We start from the raw sequence: 20,333 nt of genomic DNA, 5'->3' as shown, positions 1-20,333 counted from the left end.
CATGTCAGTCTGTGTTTACTGCTTCCTTCACATAAAACTTTTAAAATAAAATTCATTCTGCTGTGCCAGTGGTTCTTATTCTCACAGGTGCAGCAGACTCTTTAAACAAAGATTTCCTAAGACTAAATTGATTTCATTTGCTTTAAATTTGAAGGCAAGGACACCTTTTTAATGTTTATTTATATTTTGAGAGAGAAAGAGAGAGAGAGAGAGAGAGAGAGAGAGAACCAGCAGGGACAGGCAGAGAGAGAGAGGGAGACACAGAATCTGAGGCAGGCTCCAGGGTCCAAGCTGTCAGCACAGAGTCCAGCAACGGGGCTTGAACTCACAAAATGTGAGATCATGACGTGATCTGAAGTCAGATGCTTAACTGACTGAGCCATCCAGGTGCCCCTGAAGGCAAGGACATTTAATGAGCAATACGATAATTCAGGATAACATTAGTATGACAATTCTCTCTAGGGAAATTAGAAGAGTCACAGCATGAACTCGGTAAACTCCTCAGAGAGCAAATTATATCCTGATAATTCCTAATGGTATTGTTATCAATGGGCTAATATACAAGCCAGTATTAACTATATTTAACACCATTAATAAGGTTTTCATTATTATTGAAAATTTATCTCTTACTGATGGTTTTCATATTACCAATTATTCAAATTAATAAATTACTTTATATTTTATATGAATATTATTGGATTTCTCTAAAATTTAAGAGTAACAAAACTTCAAAATCCCCTTCAATTTTGTTTAGCAATAAAGTTCATGCTAGGATCTTGAAGATGATGTTACTCATCACCAAATTACTCAAACTGGAATAGCCTATTAATGATATTTAATATAATTCTTTCAAATACTATTTTCTACAAACTTTCTACAAACCTCATTGAAAACCAAAACAAAAAACAGCAAAACAACACACACAAAAATAGCACACGTGCTGGCAAAATCTAATGATTCAAAAATTATCGCCTGAAGATTTCTTGAACTATCTCAAGAGTAACCTATTCCTAAAGATACTAAGTGTTGGAGAGTTGTACCAGTTTGAACAATATACCATTAATCATTACAGCTGGCTTTTTATCAAAGGAGGAAATTCACTATAACAAAAGAAAAATGAGTGACCAAGTATAACTAATTATCTAGTTAAACACTTAAAAGACCCTGGTATTTATATCATTTAATCATCATTTGTTATACTACCTAGCATAATAATTACTGTATCTAAATTATGTAACCCAAAATACTATCTCCCCCACCTTATCATGAGCAGAATAGTTAATTAATGACAAAGAGGCTCCCATCGCCCCACTCCTCCCATGAGTACCACCAGCCATACCTGGTAAAATAAAATATGGCAAGGAAAAGTCTCTCACTGAGAGAAACAGACAGAAAGTGAGATAGGGATAACAGGGGAGACAAATACACAATACAAAATAATACAAATACATAATACAAAACAATAAAAAGTAAACAAATACACGATAGTATCTAATATTTATTCTGCGTACTTAAGTACTATGCAGAGAAATACAATACAGTGATAAAATGGAAAATGAGTGGATGGTTATCTTAGATTGGGTAATTTAGGGATGATCTGACTGATGAAGTGACTTTACATTGAAGTCTGACTGATGAAGTAATTTACATTGAAATTAAAAGACCAGAAGGAAAGAGCAGAAAAAACAGCTGGAGAAAATGTCTTAAGAATGATCTTGGTGTGAAAAGGGAAAAAGCCAGTGTAGCTGGAATACAGAGAACAAGGGGCACAATGGTAAGGAAAGACGTTCAAGAGGTAAGCACTGACAAAATCACATAGTGCTCTGACAGCAGGGGTGAGGTGCTTGGGGTTTACTTGGGAAGCATGTGCTCTGATCACTATACATTTTACAGAAATAACTCACAGTGCTGCATGGAGAAGGAATCAGAGAGGAAGGGAAGAAGTAAAGCTAGAGAGGAAGTAGGGAAAGTGGACATAGGTAATGGACTGGACCTGGGAGTTATAGTAAGATACAGACAGCAGATGGAATCAGGATATGATCTTGACGTACAAAGGAATTGCTGGTGAACTGAATATGAGAAGTGAGGGACAGAAGGAAATCAAGAATAAAGCATACAATTTTGGCATGAGTGTGTAGATGGATCTTGATGCCATTTACTGGGATAAACAAGGTGAAAGGACAGGCAATTTGGGCAGAAGATAGGCAATAAAAATGTAATTAAGGATATAATGTGATATACAAACAAGCAATGAGTAAAGGAATGTGCAGGCCGAGTAATTATTGGCAGAAATTGCCACTGTCATAGTCATGGTCATCGTCGTCACCGTCATCATCATCATAGTGCTACGTGCTAAGCACCATACTGAAAGAAAGCTCCAAATCAACTTCATGAAGTAAAATACATTATTCTTCTCATTTATTGATAAAAAAGAGTAAGGTTTATAGATGTTAAATAACTTGCTCTCCATCACATAGCTAGAAAGTAGGAGATCCAAGAATTCATTTCAGTAACTGTCTTCAGAGCTCACGCTCTCAACCACCACACTGAAGAGCCAGTCGTTCTATTTCCTTCTAGCAACTCCACAGATAAATGCTGGTATTCCACAGGGTTCATTCTTGGTCCTCACTTCTCCCTTCATACATTCACTCTGGGCAATCGAATTCACTGTTCAATCTCTCCCATTTATTGATTCTGGAAGTTCGTGTTGAAGTGATTTCGGGTATCCCCCACACCCTCCATTGGACACCCTATCATAACTCTCTGAGAAACTCCTCCTCCATCCCCTTGTTCTCCCTTGATCTACATCCCCTTGATCTATACTTAATGAGATCCAGTCAAGAAAGAAAAAAAAATGATGCATAATTAAATTTATTCTATATAAATGTGGCTGATAAAAGAGGTACTTATCAAAATTTCTAAATATAAGAAATATTTGCTTTATGAATACTTACTGAGAAAGCTGTTTGAAACATAACCAGTCATATAAAAAAGTCATAATATTCACATAATAGTGATACAAAGGAAGACAAAATATAAAGATATCCTAAAGGTAAATACTATGACTGAATTTTAATTCCAGTGTACTTAACAATGTTATATTCCTTTCAGATGCACAATACAGTGGTTCAACGATTTCATATATTACTCGCTTATCAAGTTCAGTGTACTCTTAATCCCTTTCACCTATTCTACCCATCCCCCACCTGCCCTCCTCTCTGATAACCATCTGTTCTCCATAGTTAAGAGTCTGCTTTTTGGTTTGTCTCTTTTTTTCCCCTTTGTTCATTTGTTTTGTTTCTTAAAAACCACATATGAGTGAAATCATTTTTTTGTTGGTTGTTTCTGTTGCTTGCAGGTTTTTATTTTGATACAGTCCCAATAGTTTATTTTTGCTTTTGTTTCCCTAGTCTCAGGAGACATATCTAGAAAAATGTTGCTACACAACTTACTGTCTATGGCCTCTTCTAGGATTTTAATAGCTTCAGGTCTCACATTTAGGCCCTTAATCCATTTTGACTTTATTTTTATGTATGGTGTAAGAAAATTGAACAGTTTCATTCTTCTGTATGATGCTGTCCAGTTTTCTCAGCACCATTTGTTGAAGACACTGTCTATTTTCAATTGCATGTTCTTGCCTCCATTGTTGAAGATCAACTGACCGTATAACTGGAGAGTTATTTCTGGGTTTTCTATTCTTTTCCATTGATCCATGTGTCTATTTTTGTGCCCGTACCATACTGTTTTGATTACTACATACTTGTAATATGATTTGAAGTCTGGAACAGTAATGCTGCCAGTTTTGTTTTTCTTTTTCAAGATTTCTTTGGGTATTGAAGGTCTTTTGTGGTTCATACAAATTTTAGGATTGTTTGTGAAAACTTCTGTGAAAAATGCTATTGGTATTTTGATAGAGATTACATTAAGTCTGTAGATGTAGTATAAATATTTAAAAAAATATTTGTTCTTCCAATCCATGAACATGGAATGCTTTTCCATTTCTTGGTGTCATCTTCAATTTCTTTCATCTATGTTTAATACTTTCACAGTACAGGTCATTCACCTCTTTGGTTAAGATTATTCATAGGTATTTTATCATTTTTAGTGCAACTGTAAATGGAATTGTTTTCTTAATTTCTTTTCTGCTGCCTCATTATTAGCGTACAGAAATGCAATGGATTTCTGCACATAGTTTTGTATCCTAAGAGCTTACTGAATTCATTTATCAGTTCTAAGAGTTTTTTGGTGGAATCTTTAGAGTTTACTATATATAATATCATGCCGTCTGTATATGGTAAGCTTTACTTCTTACCAATTTGGGTGGCCTTCATTCTTTTCTCTTGTCTGACTGCTGAGCTATGACTTCCAGGACTGTTGAATAAAAGTGGTGGGAGTGTTGTCTTGTTCCCAACCTATGGGAAAAAGCTCTCTTTTTCACCAACGAGCATGATGTTCACTGTGGGTTTTTCATATAAGGCCTTTATTAAAGGTCTATCTGGTTTCCCTATAAATCTGCTTTGTTGAGGTTTTTTATCATGAATGGATGTTGTACCTTGTCAAATGCTTTGTCTACATCTATTGAAATCATTAGTTTTTAAACTTTCTCTTATTGATGGGATGTATCACACTGATTGATTTGCAAATACTGAACCACCCTTCCATCCTAGGTATAAATCCACTTGATGGTGGTGAATTATTTTTTTAATGTATTGTTGGATTTCGGTTACTAATATATTGTTGAAGAATTCTGCATTTATGTTTATCAGAATATTGACCTATAGTTCTGTTATTTTGTTGTGTCCTTATGTGGTTTTAGAATCAGGGTAATGCTGGCCTCATAGAATAAATTTGGAAGTTTTCCTTTCCCTTCTACTTTTTTGGAATAGTTTGAGAAGAATAGGTATTAACTCTTCTTTAAATGTTTGGTAGAATTCACCAGTGAAGCTGTTTGGTCCTGGACTTTGTTTGTTGGGAGTTTTCAATTATTGATTCAATTTCTTTGCTAGCAATCGATCTGCTTAAATTTTCTATTTCTTCCTGTTTCCTGTTTTGGTAGGTTATAAGTTCTAGGAATTTATCGATTTCTTCTAGATTGTGCGGTTTGTTGGCACAGAATTTTTCATAATATTCTCTTACAATCCTTTGTATTTGTGTGTTGTCAGTTGTTATTTCTCCCTTCCATTTCTCATTGTGTTTGAGTCCTCTCTTGCTGTTGTTTTTTTTATTTTTTGAGGAGGCTAGCTTGAGGTTTATCAATTTTGTTGATCATTTCAAGAACCGGCTCTGATGGTTTCATTGATCTGTTCTACTGTTTTTTGTTTGTTTGTTTGTTTGTTTGTTTACTTTAGCTTCTATATCATTTATAACTGCTTTATCTTTATTACTTCCTTCCTTTTACTGGATTTGGGTTTTGCTTATTCTTCTTTTTCTAGATCCTTTAGGTGTAAGGTTATTTATCTGAAATTTTTCTTGCCTTCTGAAGTAACCCTGTAATGGTATAAACTTGCCTCTGTTAACAACCACTTTTGCTGCATCCCAAACTTTTTGGACTGTTGTGTTTTCATTTTCATTTGTCTCCACGTATTTTTTTATTTCCTCCTTGATTTCTCAGTTGACCCATTCAGTTGTTAGTAGCATGTTATTTAACCTCCACGTATTTCTGTTCTTTCCAGATTTTTTCTTCTGATTGATTTCTAGTTTCATTGAACTGTGGTCAGAAAAGATGAATGGTATGGGGTGCCTGGGTGGCTCAGTCAGTTAAGTGTTCAACTTCAGCTCATGTCATGATCTCATGGGTTCATGAGCTCGAGCCCCACATCGGGTTCTGTACTGACAGCTCAGAGCCTGAAGCCTGCTTCAGATTCTGTGCCTCCGTCTCTCTTTACCCTTCCCCTGCTCGTGCTCTCTCTCTCTCTTTCTCTCTCTCTCTCTCTCAAATAAACATTAAAAATTTTTTTAAAAAAAGATACATGGTATAACTTCAGTCTTTTTTGAAATTGTTGAGACTTCTTTTGTGACCTAATATGTGATCTATTCTTAACAATGTTCCAAATAGATTTGAAAAGAATGTGTATTCAGCTCTTTCAGGAGAATGTTCTGAATATATCTATTAAATACATCTGGTCCAGTGTGTCAAAGCCACTCTTATCGATTTTCTATTTAGATGATCTGTCCATTTATGTAAGTGGTGTGTAAAAGTCCCCTACTATTATTGTATTACTATCAATTAGTTCCTTTATATTTGTTATTAACTATCTTATCTATTTGGGTGTTCTCTTGTTGGGGGCATAAATGTTTACAATTGTTACATCTTTTTGTGATTATCCTCTTAATGATTATATGACTGTCCTTCTTCATCTCTTGTTATAGTCTTTGTTTTAAAGTCAATTTACCTAATGTATTTCTACCCCAGCTTTCCTTTCACATCAATGTGCATGATAAATGTTTCTCCATCCCCTCATTTTCAATTTGCATGTGTCTTTAAGTCTGAAGTGAATCTCTTGTAAGGAGCATATAAATGGGTCTTATGTTGTTTTTTTGTTTGTTTGGTTTTTTATCCATTCCATCACCCTGTGTCTTTTGATTAAAGCACTTAGTCCATTTACATTCAAAGTAATTATTGACAGGTAGATATTTGTTGTTATTTTGTTCTTTGTTTTTTGTTTGAGTGAGTGTGTGTGTGTGTGTGTGTGTGTGTGCGCGCGCGTGTGTATCTTCTCTGTTCCTTTCTTCCCTTCCTCTCTTCTAGTGCGGTTAAGATGGCTTTCTTTAGTGATATACTTGGATTCCTTTCTCTATTTTTTCCATATCTACTACTGGTTTTTGATCTGCGGTTACCATTCAGTTATGTATATAACATCTTGTGCATAAGAAGCCTATCTTAAGATGACAGTCACTTAAGTTTGAACCCATTCTTTATGTCTCTCCTCCCCATGTTTTAGGTATATGGGGTCATACTTTACTTTTATTTTGTGAGTCCCTCGACTAACTTTTACAGATAAACTTATTTCTACTGGTTTTGTGCTTCCTATTTTTCTTACTCTTACTTAAGGTCTTTCCTTTCCACTCAGACTCCCCTTTAATATTTCTTTTTTTAATTTTTTTTTTAACGTTTATTTATTTTTGAGACAGAGAGAGACAGAGCATGAACGGGGGAGGGTCAGAGAGAGGGAGACACAGAATCCAAAACAGGCTCCAGGCTCCGAGCTGTCAGCACAGAGCCCGATGCGGGGCTCGAACTCACGGACCGCGAGATCATGACCTGAGCCGAAGTCGGCCGCTTAACCGACTGAGCCACCCAGGCGCCCCTCCCCTTTAATATTTCTGGTAGGGCTGGATTGGTGGTCATGAACTCCTCTAACTTTTGTTTGCTTGGGAACTTTGTATCTCTCCTTCTATTTTAAATGACAGCCTTGCTGAATAGAGAGTATTTTTGGCTGCAGATTATTGTCCTTTCAGCACTTTCAATGTGTCATGCCACTCCCTCCTGGCCTAAAAAGTTTCAGTTGAAAAATCCAATGATAGCCTTATGCAGTTTTCCTTATAAGTAACTGTTTTCTTTTTCTACTTTTAAAAATATTTCTTTATTAGTGCTTTTTGCCATTTTAATTACTATTTGTCTTGAAGTGGACCTCTGGGTTGATTTCATTGGGGGATCTCTGTGCCTCCTGGATCTGAATTTCTGTTTCCTTCTCCTAATTTGGGAAGTTTTCAGCTATTATTTCTTCAAATACATTTTCTGCCCCCTTTTCTCTCTCTTCTTTTTTCTGGGATCCCTATAATATGAATGTTATCATGCTTGAAGTAGTCACTGAGTTCCCCAAGTCTATTCTCATTTTGCGTAATAATTATTCTCTCACTTGCTAGCTTGATTATTTTCCATTACTCTGTCCTCCAGGTGGCTGAATCATTCTTCTGATTCTTCTAGCCTGTTATTTACTCCATCTAGTATATTTTTAATTTCAATGATTGTGTTCTTCATCTCTGACTGGTTCTTTTTTATATCTGTGTAAAAGATCTCACTGATGTTTTCCACTCTTTTCTCAAGTCAGTGAGTAGCTTTATGATCATTATCTTAAATTCTCTATCAGGCACATTACTTATCTCCATTTTACTTAGGTCTCTTGCTGTGATTTTGTCCTGTTCTTTCATTTGGGACATATTCCTCTGTCACTTGATTTTGCCTAAACTTTTGTGTCCGTTTCTGTGTTTTAGGAACGTCAGCTGTGTCTCTTACACTTGAAAGTAGTGGGTGGGACGTGCACTTTTAAAAAGGTGGTGCTGGCCCTGGTCTTCCTCCACAGGGGAGGAGTAGCCATCAGAGACCTGGGCCACAGGGCCCTTCCACAAAGTATACGTGGGTGGGAGATGCAGTTTTAACACAGTGCCTGTGTTCCCTGTAGGAGGTCACGACCCACCGCTGCCGGCAATGGGACTGAGGCCCCACAAAGCTCGCAGTTGGGAGATCCAGTGTTGGCAAGGTTTGCACAGGTCATCTAGGGGAGGGAATCCACTGCACCTTGACTGAGGCAGGTCTAGCTGAGGGGATGGGGGAAGGTGTAAGCAAGTTAGGTTGTGAATGCTGGTGCTGCGTGATTCCTGCAGGTAGCTGTGTGTTTATGCTGGGGGGCAGGGGAGGGACAAGGTGCCGGCCAGATCCTTTGTTCCTGGAGAAGTCCCTCAGGGAACTCTGAGTTTAGTAAATAACTCTCCCTCCCATATAAGCCAGGCATTTTTCAAACTGCTGCTTCTAGGCTGTATCTCCAAGGGCCATCTGTGGTTCAGTCTCTCTAAGGGTGGGGACTCAGCTCCCTATGCCCTCTGGGCTCTCTCAGAGCTGAGCAGGCTGATTTTTAAAGTTCTAGGCTTTATTTTTATTTTTATTTTTTTATGAAATTTATTGACAAATTGGTTTCCATACAACACCCAGTGCTCATCCCAAAAGGTGCCCTCCTCAATACCCATCACCCACCCTCTCCTCCCTCCCACCCCCCATCAACCCTCAGTTTGTTCTCAGTTTTTTAAGTCTCTTATGCTTTGGCTCTCTCCCATTCTAACCTCTTTTTTTTTTTGTCCTTCCCCTCCCCCATGGGTTCCTGTTAAGTTTCTCAGGATCCACATAAGAGTGAAACCATATGGTATCTGTCTTTCTCTGTATGGCTTATTTCACTTAGCATCACACTCTCCAGTTCCATCCACGTTGCTACAAAAGGCCATATTTCATTTTTTCTCATTGCCACGTAATATTCCATTGTGTATATAAACCACAATTTCTTTATCCATTCATCAGTTGATGGACATTTAGGCTCTTTCCATAATTTGGCTATTGTTGAGAGTGCTGCTGTGAACATTGGGGTACAAGTGGCCCTATGCATCAGTGCTCTTGTATCCCTTGGATAAATTCCTAGCAGTGCTATTGCTGGGTCATAGGGTAGGTCTATTTTTAATTTTCTGAGGAACCTCCACACTGCTTTCCAGAGCGGCTGCACCAATTTGCATTCCCACCAACAGTGCAAGAGGGTTCCCGTTTCTCCACATCCTCTCCAGCATCTATAGTCTCCTGATTTGTTCATTTTGGCCACTCTGACTGGCGTGAGGTGATACCTGAGTGTGGTTTTGATTTGTATTTCCCTGATAAGGAGTGATGCTGAACATCAAGTTCTGCTGGTTGAAAGAGCTCACCAAATATGGCGCTCTAACTTTCAATGCCAAATGCTATCGGGATTCATCTTCGCCTTGCAGGCTCCCCAGTGTGATAGTCTGTTTCTCACCCCCTCCACCCCTGTGCTCCCTCCCTTTCCCAGCCAGACCCACTGCATCTCTGCCCTTCCTGACCTATTGGATGTGGCCTCTTCTCTACATTTAGTTGTAGAGTTTGTTCTGCCAGTCTTTGGGTTGTTTTCTGGGTATTTACACTGACCTGAGTGTTATCTAGCTGTAACCATGGGACAAGGTAGGTTTAAGGTCCTCCTACTCTGCCTCTTCCCTGGAAGTAATATGACCAAATTCTAACAAACATAATAGAATCCATACATTCAATGTTGCCCTTCAAAACAGGTGCCATGATCACATACAGACTTACTCCAGGAAGGCTTCCAATACTTTACTAGGTTTGAAATTCTTCCTTTAGAATAGTAATCAGTTTGTGAATCATATGAAAATTACTGGTCTCATTTTAGAAGATAAGATATCTCATTTTGGTCAAAAGAAGAATACCAAGACTATTTACTTTTTTCACCAAGTAAATATAAATACTTGGCTCCAAGCAATTTTGCAGTATTTCCAAATATCAAATACACCCTCAAAAATGGAATGGTTCTCATCACTATAATTATTAATCTAATGCAGTTCCAAATACATTGGGAAACTATTTTAATTAATGTTGGCTTCATCTTTGCCCACATCACTCTGAACAGACTGTTCAAACAGAAATTTCCAAGATAGCAGATGAAAGAATCTTTACTGCATTCGCATTTTTTTTAATCATCTAACTTTCTCAAGGTATTTCCTTTAAAATTTGAGGAACACTTACCTCTAAGTATGTATATATGAACAATCGAAATTCAAAACCCAACCAAACTTTAAATATTTTGAAATGACACTTCTCATTTGACAGCTTTCTTATTATTCTCTACTACAATGTAGGTTTTTCCTAAAAGAATTCTAAAGTAACTAAAATCTATATGATATAATATTAACATAATATAGCTTGATTAATATTTAGCTCGGGGGTGCTGTTAAGTTGGTTAAGCGTCTGACTCTTGATTTCAGCTCAGGTCATGATCTCACAGCTTTTGAGATGGAGCCCCGCGTTGGGCTCTGAACTCGCAGCACAGAGAATGCTTGCCTAGGATTCTCTCTCCCTCTTTCTCTGTCCCTTGCCTGCTCGTGTTTTCTCTCTCTCTCTCTCAAAATAAATAAACATTAAAAAAATATTTAGCTGAAGAGGTATAAATTAAATTAACTTTCATTTAGAGATTAATTCATTTATCCAACAAACATCATTGAGTAGAAATTATCCTACTATCACTAACATAAAATATGACCCACAAATGTGAACACTGGGATGCTGAGATAATATATTCTTTTTTTATAACTGAAGTATAACTGATATACAATGTTATATTAGTTTCAGGTTTATAAGACATTAATTCAACAATTCTATATATTACTCAATGCTCATCACAGTAAGTATAGTCACCATCTGTCACCATATTCTGTACTTTTCACCTCTGTGACATACTTATTTTATACCTAGAAGTTAGTACTTAATCTCCTTCACCTAGTTTGTCCCCCCGCCCCATCTACCTCCCCTCTGCAACCACCAGTTTGTTCTTCATATTTAAGAGTCTCTTTTTTTATTCGTCCATTTGTTTTGTTTTTTAGATTCCACATATAAGTGAAACCATATGGTATCTGTCTTCCTCTAACTTATTTCATTTAGCATAATACCCTATAGTACCCATCCACGTTGTTTTAAATGGCAAGATGATACCTTATCTTCTTTATCCATTCACCTATCAGTGAACACTTGGGTTGTTTTCATATCTTGGCTATTGTAAACAATGCTACAATAAACACAGGGGTGCATATGTCTTTTCAAAGTATAATCTTATTTGCTGGAAGCATATTAGTGTAAGGAATTACCCAATCATCATTATTTTTCTGAGAGTTATCTTTTTGTTGTCTTCCAAATTATACACTTCCTCTACTATAACACTATCTGTATTATCTCTATCATGAAATGTAGTTTATACAACATTATAATGAGCCTTTATGCTCATTATGTTCCATTAGTGACTAAATATCCTTGAATACCATTGCCTTACTATCTTATCTTAGATTTAGAGATGAAAGATAGCATAGTATAAGCAAGATATGACTGAATCTGAGTCCAAAATAAGTAAAGACACAAAATTCAGTGAGAGAACTAAGAGACCATGTGATGCAAGACCTTCTAAGTCATATAAGGAAATGCAAAAATTCATCTAACAGCAATAAAAAGCAGCCTTTTAAGGAGTGTGATATAAGGAAATGTACACTTTAAAAGGATAACTCATGCTGCAATGTACAGAATGAACTAGAAATGATAAAATGAAAGGTAAAGAGCTCAGTTACAAAGTTTTGGAAATAATCCAGGAAAAAGGTAAACTAGAGTAGTACAGTCAGGATGCAGAGAGTTAGCAGATCAGATAGCTTTTTAGGAAATAAAACCAAGAGAACATGGTAATTGCCTAGACATAATGTATGAGATTCCCTTCTTTGTAATTTGGGCAACTAGATGGATGGTGGTAATAATCACAACCAAAAGTGCAACCTTGGGCAGAATATAACAAAGTTCATCTTGAAGACTAGGTACTTGAGGTACCTAGAAAAATATCAAGAGTCATGGTGATTAGGATCCAACTGGCCAGGAAATGCACGAGGAGCTTTCTCCATGAAAGCTAAAGAATCACTGGCTTGGAGTCAGACAACCCCGGGTCAGTTCATTGGTCTGAGCCTCAGTCCCTTACTTGTAATGTGTGAAAAACAACGTTTTGTATGTTATCTGTCAGAAATAAATGAAGCAGTGTATTCAAAAGACTTAGCACACAGTAGGTGCATTTTAAGAACTCACTAATCGGTAGATACCAACAGTAGCAGCCATACCAGCACCCCGGACAAAAGTGGGATGAAGGTGGTAAGACAGCAAGCTGGGTGGTCAGGTTTTCAATCATGTGAGAGGTAATGTCCTCATCACCTGCTCTCCTGAGAAAAAGATAAGAGCTATCAGAAAGGTGACAATCCTTTAGACGGGGAGCAGAAGCCTCAGTACAGCAGGCTTCACCCTTTCCTACCCCCAAGAAAAAGGAGTCGTGATCAGAAAGAGGTACTGTGGATGGAGAAGGCTGCTGTTGCTACCTCCTAATCATTATGGTATGGTTATTAGAGAACAAGTAGCCTCCACGTGAGAGGGTGACAGGGGAAGCAGTGTCCATGGGGGAAAGAGATAACGCTGCAGTTAAAATAAGGAGGTGAAAAAAAAGCATTCAGTAAGAAATGAGGGGTGTAGGCGGTTACTTGTACAATGAAAGAGAAATTCTGTAGATATTTGTATATTTTAATATTCATATTCAAAAAGGTGGTGCTTAAAAAGAGAACTGATTGATCTGACACCAAGTTTATATTCTTTCAACAAACATTTACTTAATGTCGACTATGCACTCTGGGTACCATTCTGGAGACTAGGGATAAAGTTTATACTCTAAGAAAACAACGGGAACAAACAAAATAAAAAGAAGTAAGATTATAAATTCTACGGAGAAAAATATGGCAGTGAAGGCATACTGGGTTGGCGTGAAATTTCAATTTTCATTGAATGATCAAAGAAGGTGATATTCAAATATGTACTTGAAGAAGATGAATGAACGAGCTGATGAGAAACTACTAGAAGGTTTTAAATGGACAGGATTTGACTACAATGTTATATTTTACATTTAAATTTTGTATACTTTTGTAATGGCTTCTGTGTTGAGAGTACAGTGAAAGGAGGCAAGGCAAGAAGCAGAGACCAACTGGGAAGCCATTCACAATAAGGTCTGTGAAAAATTAACTTTGACCAGAGTGGTGACATAGGATAAGAAGTATTCCGATTCTAAATATATTTAAAGCTAGAGCTTATGGGATTAGATAGAAGACAAGGCATTGGAGGGAGTCAGGAATGTCCCTAAAAGCTTTAGCCTAGCAACTGAAAGGATGGACTTGCCACTAATTGTGACAGAGAAGACTGTAGAGAACAGTTTTAGGAGGAATATTTGGAGTTCAGATTCAGACATGAATTCAGACATGCAAATTTGATGTCAACTATGCAAGCGGATACAAGAGTTTGGAATTCAGGACAGAGGTCTGGGTTGAGATGTAAATCTGAGAGTCAACAGCATATAGATCATAGTTAGAGTCCTGATTTGTTAAGAGGTTCAGGAGGGGAGGAGAAATCAGCAAAGGAGACCACTAAGGCATGAGAAAAACAAAGTTCTTGGAAGCTAAGCAATGAACAGGCTTCAAAAAGAAAGTATGGCCAACTCTACCAAATGCAGCTGGTAAGTGAGGAAGATGAGGCCGAAGAACCCACAGCTGGACCGAGCAACATGGGAAGTGCGATCCTGGCAAGGGCAGTGTAGGGTGGCATGGTCAGGGAGAAAGCTTAATTGGAGTACACTTCAGAGAGTGAAAGGAGAGACAAAACTACAAATAAATCTTTCTAGGAATTTTGCAATAAAAGGCAGCAGAGAAATAGGTCAACAGCTGGAGAGAGGGAGGACTTCAAATGCTGTTTTTTGAGTTTGTTTGGTTTGGTTTGTTGTTTGATGGAAAGAATAACAGCACCTTAGTATGTAATAGAAAGGACTCAGTAGAGGAAGCTGAAATAAGGAGGGGATGGAGATGGGATCTGGTGCTCATGGGAGGACTGGCCTTTGAGAACAGTGTGGCTCCTGCATCTGAAAAGGAAAAGGCAGATCACAGGAGTACAAATTCTGGGAGGAGGATATCCATGGTAGGGGTCTGTGAGTGTTCTCTTCTGATTGTTTCCGGGTTTTTTTTGTTTGTTTTTAAGTGAAGTAGGAAGCAAGGGCATTAGCTGAGACTGAGGATGGAGGGAAAAGTGTTGGGGGCTGAGGAATAAAAACTAGGAAGTAGTCACTGAGGAGACTGGGAAGCAAAGGCATTAAAAGGATATGGCTGCTGATATAGAATTAAGAGTTACTTGAGGTTCATGCTCATGAACTTAAACTATGTATAGCAAGAGTCTTCTTTCCTCAAAACAGCAGCTGCTCATGCTCCTGTACCTTTATTAATAAAGTTATTCAATGAACTAAACTTGTTAAAAGAAGACCATTACATCTAAACTTGTATAAAGACTCCCCAAAATAAAAGCTCTGCTCAATGCTATATGACAAGTACCTTGGCAAAATCGATTTATCAAAAGAAGCAAGCTAAATGATGACCCTTATTTCATAAAGAAAGTAATTCTGTAAAAATAAGTTAAAGAGAAGAGAAGAGGGGCGCCTGGGTAGCTCAGTCAGTTAAGCATCCGACTCTTGAGCTCAGCTTAGGTTGTGATCTCACAGTTTATGAGTTCAGGACCCACGTGGGGCTCTGTGCAGGCTCTGTGCAGAGACTGCTTGGAATTCTCTCTCCCCTCTCTCTCTCCCCCTACTCTATTCATACTCTCTCTCTCAAAATAAATGAACTTAAAAAAAATTATAAAAAGAGAGAGAGAGAGAGAGAGAGAAGGTAAGGTAATACAGTTATCATGTCCAAAAATCCTATCCACGCAATAGAGTTCACCGGGGGCTGCTTCGCTCTGGCCCACAACACTCCTGGGTTACTAGCCTGACATGCTACAAGGCAAACCTCACCGCTTCACACTCCTTTCACAGAGATGTGAAAGCACAAGTGGACTCTGGATTCGGCTGCAATGAAGCTTAAAGGAATGGTCAGTCTACCTTTCTGCTTGGATTGGAAAACAGCAAGGCAAGATTCTCATACCTTCCAAGCTAAATAAGGACAGTCTATTTTTCTACCTGCAGATGTGGGATACTTTCCCTCTTTCACAAGTAGCAAAAGCGTTAACACTAGATATCTACAAATTTGCAAAAAATAATTATAATCTAAGCCCTGAAGATTATTACAATTAAAATTAATCTTCTTTCTGGGGTGCCTGAGTGGCTCAGTCAGTTAAGCATCCAACTTTTGGTTTCGGCTCAGGTCATGATCTCACAGTTCATGAGTTTGAGCCCCATGTTGGGGGGCATGCTGACAGTGGGGAGCCTGCTTGCGATTCTCTCCCTCTCTGCCCCTCCTCCACTAGCGTGCATGTGCAAGTGCACTCTGTCTATATCTCAAAATAAATAAATTAATTTAAAAAATTAATTCTCCTTCTAATCACTACCAGAAATCGTTAGTATTATACTGATTATAATTGTTTTGTATTTAAATTTATGATAAGAATGTGAATGTACCATAGCCCTCTTCAAATAATGACGATAAATCAAAACACTCACAAAATGTTAGTTGTAAACTTCCATTGTTTAAAATTAGTCTCATAGTAGAAAATAAACATTTTACCATTTATCTATCACCATCTTATACACAGTCTGTATTTTTTTTTAATTAAGCTAAATCCATTGTTCCACAAACAACAGTTCTAAAGCAATGAGAATATATAAATTAGAATCTAGTTAAAATATCCTTGCAGTATCTTCTAGGCTTTAGTGGAAGGAATCAAAGAAGGAAAGAAGGAAGGAAATGAAGGGAAGGGAAAAAATGAAAGCTGACAGAAAAAATTTTTCTCTAAGTTCAAGAGAATCATAGTAGTGCAAAAGCACATTTTAAAGGATAATAAATCTCACAATCTAAAACTTCAACAACAACAAAAACCCCTATACTACAAATGAGACCATATATTCATATTGTGGGGTTATTCATCTCAGAACAAGGAAAGGAAAGATATGCCAGGAATATACATCACTCATCATTATAACAGGGCATAATTGGTATTTGACACTTAGAAAGCTGACTTCCCCAGATTTCTGTTTATGTCCAGACTGATATTAGCATTACAAAAGTGAAAGAAGTCACTTGGCTAACCATATGTTGCCATATCACCCCCCTTATTCAGGCCAATGGTGTGGAACAAAACAAAAGAAGGTCGTCAACCCCTAGCAGACACTGTCCTTTCCCAGCGCTTGAAAATAATAATGATACCAAGAGTGGGAACATTTTTCAAAGATTTAATAAGCAATAACACCTATAAGCTCTTGTCAGGTAATCTTTCTTTCATGATCTCACACCATCGGTCTGAAGGGGGGGAGGGGAGAATCCTTCTCCCTTCCCCCACTTGCCACAGGCAGCTAGAACCTGGGATGACACTTGCCTGTTTCCAACAGGGAGAGAGGTCCACCCTCACAGGAGCAGCAGCAGGAGGCATAAGCGAAAGGAACAGTGTGAAAAGAGATGCAGAACCACATATATAATCTTGAAATTTATGCTGTGTGGCAGCTTCGTGTCTCAGAGGAAAATAATTACTTTCATTTTTGCCTCCTACTGCCACTCCGACCTTTCCCGGTCGGTGAGTCAGTGGGAGGCAAAAATGAAAGTGCTTTTTTTCTCCCCCCTTTGAAACTTAGGGCTGTTCCCAACTGTGGATTTCAGAATCGTAACAAGAACTGCCTAATTTTTAGAGGGGCTCCTTTTATCATCTCCACTAGAAACAACAAGACTATGAAATAATAGTGTTCGCCTATGTGTGTAAAATCGGCGCTAACGTGTGTATACCTGATAGTTAGAAGGTGCTAATTACAAGCTTGATAATTTATCACCATAGCAGAAAATACAGACAGATCTTAAAAAACAACCATCCTGAAATTAAAATACTGGACACTGTATATTAACTAGTTGGAATTTACATAAAAACTTAAAAATAAAGAAATAAAAATAGCGGCCTGACTCTAAGGTAAAGGGTCTCTTTTTTGAATACTGAGAATTCAGGTAAGTATAACAAAGAAAAGCAATGTAAACTTCTGTTAGGTAAAGGGCTGATTTAAACATCTTCATCTGAAGGAGTCCCTGATTGGCTTCAAAGACATCTTCTTATTGAGGCCCTGCTCCATATGAAGAAGTACAATACCACAGCATATCCAAAGTAAGTAAGGAGTAGTCCTCTTCCTCCAAGAGTGTAGCCCCAGAGAGATAAGAAAATGTCCACATAAAACAATACAACGGTGTCAGAAATACCAGAAGACATACAAAGAATGTATCATCAGGTTTTCAAGAGAAGATATTACAATCAGAAAAAGCTTCATGATAGAAATGGCATTTTAGATGGTACTTAAAAAACAGGCATGATTTGAAAAATTGGCGAGAAAAATGAGGGTGCAAAGGGAACAAAATCACAGAGGCAGAAAAGGCAGTCCTGGCAAAATTTTCTGAACTGTGTTTCACAGAAACTGTGTTTCACAGTCACCGATTCTGGGAGAAGTCAATAGATGCACTTAAAAATATATAATAAAAAAGTCCCATAGTTAAATAAGTGTGAAAAACACTTACACCCATGTCCTCCTCTGGGAAATTTCAAGTGCACAGCAGAATAAGAAAGGCTCTGAGGAAGGACTGTCATCAAGTAACTGTTTAACCCAAGTCCCACCAACCTATATGACTACAGAAATTTGAAAGAATATTCATCGATTCTTCCAACAATTTCAGAATCACTATCTAAGCAAAACTGAGATAAGATTAGCAGAGTAAATTTGAGACTAGACTCTAGAATCTAGAATGCCTCAAACACAAAACTGAGAAATGTAGCTTTTATGAATGACAGCAGAAGTGAGATTTGGGCCCTACAAAGAGGGGTGTATTCTTTCAAGCATATCATTACATATTGGGCTTCATGGCAAGCTTTGTATGAAACATTCTTTCACTTCATTTTATGTTACGAAAACACAAGCAACCACCTAAAAGGAGAAACACACCACTAATCAGAGAACATGAGAAAAGGAGCAATAATGTAAGGCAGCTGTGGATAATGCAGGATCAGCCACCAAAGCAAAGACGGGCACCACACATACGGGCACCCCCACTAGCTGGGCACAGCCTCACTTGTGTTCTTTTCTCTCTAAGCTTAATAATATTAACTCACAAAGCCTACCGGTCCTTCAATTAAAGTTAAAAATCTAAAGCTGGGTTTTTTGTTTGTTTGTTTGTTTTTTTACACATTGGTGCATTAGAACTAAGTATTCTAAAACACTATTTAAAATATAAACAATTCTGACTAAACTTGTAAATTCATAATTAGCATTTTTGGGGCTGTTTTATTTCCTAAAGGAACTGTAATTCTGTACACGCACACACACACACACACACACACACACACATCAGCCTTCATTAGAACAAATTACCTGTGGCTGGAACTGGGGAACAGGTGGCCCTTGCATTCCTTGTGATTGTTCATCCATTGTCTGAAGCAATAAGAACTTTAGAACTCTGCAAAAATATAAAGTTGAAATTTAAATAATGCAATCATTACCAACTCGTTTTGCTTATCATATTCCTGATGCTTGCATTCAAATATTAGACTTACCTAACGTTTCAGAAAGTATCCAAGAACATACCCCATACTCTTATACCTGCCATCTGCCAAATTCAAGCTCTGTTTAGCTAACACAAGTGGCAGATTTACTGTCCCAACTAAGTCCATTTCTCCAAAGTAGTATTATGTGCTTAGAAAATTCTATATTGTGCGATGAAATTTTCTCTTCTCCATTATAGCATATAGACCAAACAGACTTCCCCTTACCCTTGCCAATATGCAAAGATAATTACCATAATAAGCTTCCATAAATGTGGTAAATGTTATACATTCTAAAATGCACCTCATCTTCATATTCTAAAATGTTAGTGTTTTTGTTCTGTATGTCCAACTACAATTCTTACTGTAATTTTAGGTTTAAACTTAAAAGGCTAGTCCTCATGAGGTTGTTTACTCTTTTACGCATACTTTGCTTATAATCATTAAACATTCATCCATTAACTCCGTAAACATAAGACTAATTCTATGTCACCTACTGCACAAGGCTCAAGTATTGAACTACAAATGAGACACGCCTGTTGGCCCATCCAACAACACTGATTCTATACACTGTCAACTATTTCTAGGTTCCTTGTGTTATTTTATATGAAAATATAACTTATGTTAAAAAACTAGGATCCATTTAAGTGGGATTAACAGAGAAACTAAAACACATCCTCACTTCATTATACTCTTTAAAAAACAATAAAAAAAAGACATGGGCCATTTGTATTGCAAATGTTTCATTCCATTCTACAATTTGTCTTTTCTAAAACCTTTTCAATGTCATCTTTTCCTTTATAATTAATACCTTTGTATACTATTTAAGAATTATTTCTCTACTCCAGGTTTTCATACATTAGCTTCTAATGTAAGCTTTATTGTTTTATCTTTCATGTTTAGATACATAATTGACCTGTAATTAAATTTTTGCATCACATAATGTAAAGATAATATTTAGTTTTTTTCCATATGGATAACCAATTGATTCCAAATCATATACTGAAATGATTATCCTTCACCCCACACCCCTTTACACTACAACTCTGTCATCCTTGCCATTTATCAAATGAAAGCATAGATACACACACACACACACACACACACACACTGCCAACTTACTGAACTCACTTATTAGTTCAAGTAGATTTTTGGTCATTCTTGCCTTATTGCAATGGCTAAAACCTCTAGTACGATGAACCTAAGTAAAGAGTAGACATCCTTTTCT

At 37.3% G+C, this 20,333-nt stretch overlaps 1 protein-coding gene across 2 annotated transcripts in view; it reads right to left on the bottom strand.

Annotated features, from left to right (window-relative positions):
* The window catches only part of NEK7 (NIMA related kinase 7), a 163,846-nt gene that overhangs the window by 79,897 nt on the left and 63,616 nt on the right, over positions 1-20,333 (bottom strand). For both annotated transcript variants that reach the window (XM_043568322.1, XM_043568323.1), the window contains exon 2: positions 18,936-19,020. In XM_043568322.1, the coding sequence (XP_043424257.1) occupies positions 18,936-18,992 (57 nt within the window). In that variant the 5' untranslated portion in view covers positions 18,993-19,020. The remainder of the gene's footprint in view (positions 1-18,935; positions 19,021-20,333) is intronic.

This window comes from Prionailurus bengalensis, chromosome E4 (genome assembly GCF_016509475.1).
Source record: "Prionailurus bengalensis isolate Pbe53 chromosome E4, Fcat_Pben_1.1_paternal_pri, whole genome shotgun sequence".
Taxonomy (NCBI): domain Eukaryota; kingdom Metazoa; phylum Chordata; class Mammalia; order Carnivora; family Felidae; genus Prionailurus; species Prionailurus bengalensis.
Note: the sequence above shows the minus strand (reverse complement) of the source record. Positions and strands in the feature narration are given on the sequence as shown.